A 2,761-nucleotide genomic window follows, 5' to 3' on the forward strand; every position below is an offset into this window, starting at 1 on the left:
TGACACTTTCCCCGCCACCCCCAAAGCACACGCGCCAGGAAAAGGCCAGTTCTCACCGCGAAGGGAGCGCACAGCTGGGGAAGTGTGTTCCCTGACCGTTTCTCTCCGCCCCTCTGGCTGATTGGACCCGGGCGCCCCCCAGATTCCCGGTTCTCGGGCTGGATTTCGAGAAGAAAAAGCAAAAGGGGCAGACTTACCTAACTCCTCGGGGCTGTAGGGCGCGGATGAGGCTTCTTCCACAAACTCACTGTCTGGAGGAGGAAGAAAAGCAGAAAACAAAAATAGAATCGCAACCATTCAGGGCTAATGGATTAAGCATCAGTTACCGTCGTAGGTCTCTTAGAAAAGCGCGGGTTTCTCTCCCGCAGCGACCGGAATCCGTGAACCGGGGGCCACGCGGGGTCCCAGATGCCCCATCCACTAGGGGTAAGAAATTGTCAAAGAAACTTGGCAGGGGGGCAGTTCCACCCAGGGACCAAGCGTCTTCCGGGCGCGGGCAGGCGCGCGCCAACTTTCCGTGGGTGCGACCCCACGGATCGCCCGGCCGGGCGCGCAGGGCCGCGACCTCATCCTCTGCCCTCAGCCCGCGGGGAGCATCGCGGCGTCCGCTGGGTCTAGCGTCGACGCCTCGGCGCCCAGGAGCCCCAAAGTTTCCTGGTGGGTCCAGCAGACCCGAGAGCGCGCAGCAGCGGCGGCGAGCTCCCCGCGCCCACCCCCGCCGCCCGTTGCTAGGCGACCGCGGCCGTTAAGCTCGGCAGCGGCTAGCGCGCTGCCTCCCAATTCCCGGTTGGAGGGTGGCTTCCCCACCCCCACCCTCTTCGACCTTTCATTACAAATTAGAGCATAACCAGTTTTAAAACGATCCCTGCTTTTTTGTACTATGTCTGTACTACTCCGATGCTTGGGAAATCGTTTTTCTGTGCTTTTCATGGGGAGAGGCAGAATTTTCAGAGCTTGAATATTTCTTGCAGCAAGGAAGGAGGAGCTTTCAATACTCCCAACCATCTCCTTGTTTCTGAACCTGAATTCTAACTCCACTCCAAACAATATTTCCTCCTCTTAAGAGACTACGTGGTTCGAGCAAGGAAGGCAATATGTCTCCATTTCACAGGTAGGGAAACTGGGGCTCAGAGGTTAAGTAACTTATGGATGACTGCACAGAACTGTGATGGGTGTCTGTGTGTGTGTGTGTGGTGTGTCTGGGGAGAGCAGAGCGGTGCTCCTTCTATTGTCGAGAGGTTTCAAATACAGAATATAGGAACAGAAGTTAGGGTCTGAAAGTCCGAGTTGTAGGTCCTAAAGAAATTCACGTCAGATTGCGGGAATCTCCCTATTTGGGTCAGTGGCCTGAATAACCTATGCAGATGCATTATGTGTTTTCCACCAGGACTGACTGACTGCTTGCCTGGGAGGGCCCTGGGCTATGGGGATGTGCTCTAGAGAGCTGCTGGGAGAAAGCCAGAGGAAGGAAAGAGCAAACATGGAAAACGGTTGTCTCTTCTCCATTCCTGTCCTTGGACACTGATAGTTGGAGAGTCAACAGTCTGGGCAATGTCCTGGGCAATGGCCTTGTATAGTCTCAGACTGATCAGATCACCAGCTGCAGCAGACTGAGGGCTCCCGGATCAGTGCCAAGGTCTTCTCATTCTGTAAACTGTAAACCCAGTCATCTCTGGGTTTTTCACTGTCAGTTTACAAATTACCCAAATTACCATGGAGGACAGAAAGAAGCCACTTTGGCCAGAGTGCTCACAGAGGAATGGCTGGGGACCAGGTTGAGACTGTCCTTCTTCCTCACCAAGGTAACCATTCTTCTTCTTCTTCTTTTTTTTTGTTTTTTGTTTTTTGTTTTGGCTGCGCTGTGTGCAGCCTGCAGGGATTGAACCAGGGCCACAGCAGTGAAAGCCCAGAATCCTAACCATTAGGCCATCAGGGAACTCCCCAAAGTAACCATTCTTGAGCTGCCTAGCCTATCTCTCTAACTCCTTCTTTTCCCCCCACTCCTGACAATCTGAGCTCTCAAATCCGAGAAGTGAATGTGCTTGGGTGAATGTTTGCACGCATCAATCCATCCCCTCCCACCTCCTAGAAACCTCTATTTGCCCTCAGGAATTCACGGTTCATCACAATCCCCAATAACCTCAGCCTCTTCTCTGAATGTTTCTTTCAATTCCTTACTCGGATGGAAACCTGACTCTCCTTGAAAATAAGAGACCACATGGCCCACCACCCCTACTCCCTGCAACCATTGTGTTATTCTACCTCATTCCTTGAAGATATTGGCATCTGGATCCCTGTCACTTCCCCCAATACCATCCCCATGATAATTCTTATTTCCAATTCTACCTCATGGATTCTTCTCATACGCTGGTCTCTCAACTCTTCAACTTCCTCTCCCTTCCTGGATCTCCAACTATCCCAGCTCCCTGCTCTCAGAGTGACACCTGTCGTCTCAACGCCAAACATCCCACTCTCCAACCACCACCTCCTATCTTTGCAGCTTATTCTTTCTGTTATCCTAACCCAATGTCTCCTTGACCCCAACAGCTTCTATAATTTACTTATCCCATGATCTTTTCTCTGTTCCTCACTCTCCTCTTGACCTTCCTTCCTCTTTTAACCACCCTAGTCTCTAGGTTTATTATTATCATTTCTCTCTTACATACACCTTCAAATCCATCTCTCCCTCTCTACCCCTCTCTCTCTTTCTGCTTCTCCCCGCCCCCCATATGAAGTCCTTGGGAAAACCACAACTCTGATA

The 2,761-nt window shown here is 51.7% G+C and overlaps 1 protein-coding gene across 1 annotated transcript in view; it reads right to left on the reverse strand.

Annotated features, from left to right (window-relative positions):
• AMOTL1 (angiomotin like 1) overlaps positions 1-636 on the reverse strand; it is a 132,437-nt gene extending 131,801 nt beyond the window's left edge. The window contains exon 1 of the mRNA XM_024731311.1: positions 198-636. Within this exon, the coding sequence (XP_024587079.1) occupies positions 198-297 (100 nt within the window). The 5' untranslated portion in view covers positions 298-636. The remainder of the gene's footprint in view (positions 1-197) is intronic.
• Positions 637-2,761: the final 2,125 nt, after the last annotated feature.

This window comes from Neophocaena asiaeorientalis, unplaced genomic scaffold, assembly GCF_003031525.2.
Source record: "Neophocaena asiaeorientalis asiaeorientalis breed wild unplaced genomic scaffold, Neophocaena_asiaeorientalis_V1.1 scaffold143, whole genome shotgun sequence".
Classification (NCBI taxonomy): Eukaryota; Metazoa; Chordata; class Mammalia; order Artiodactyla; family Phocoenidae; genus Neophocaena; species Neophocaena asiaeorientalis.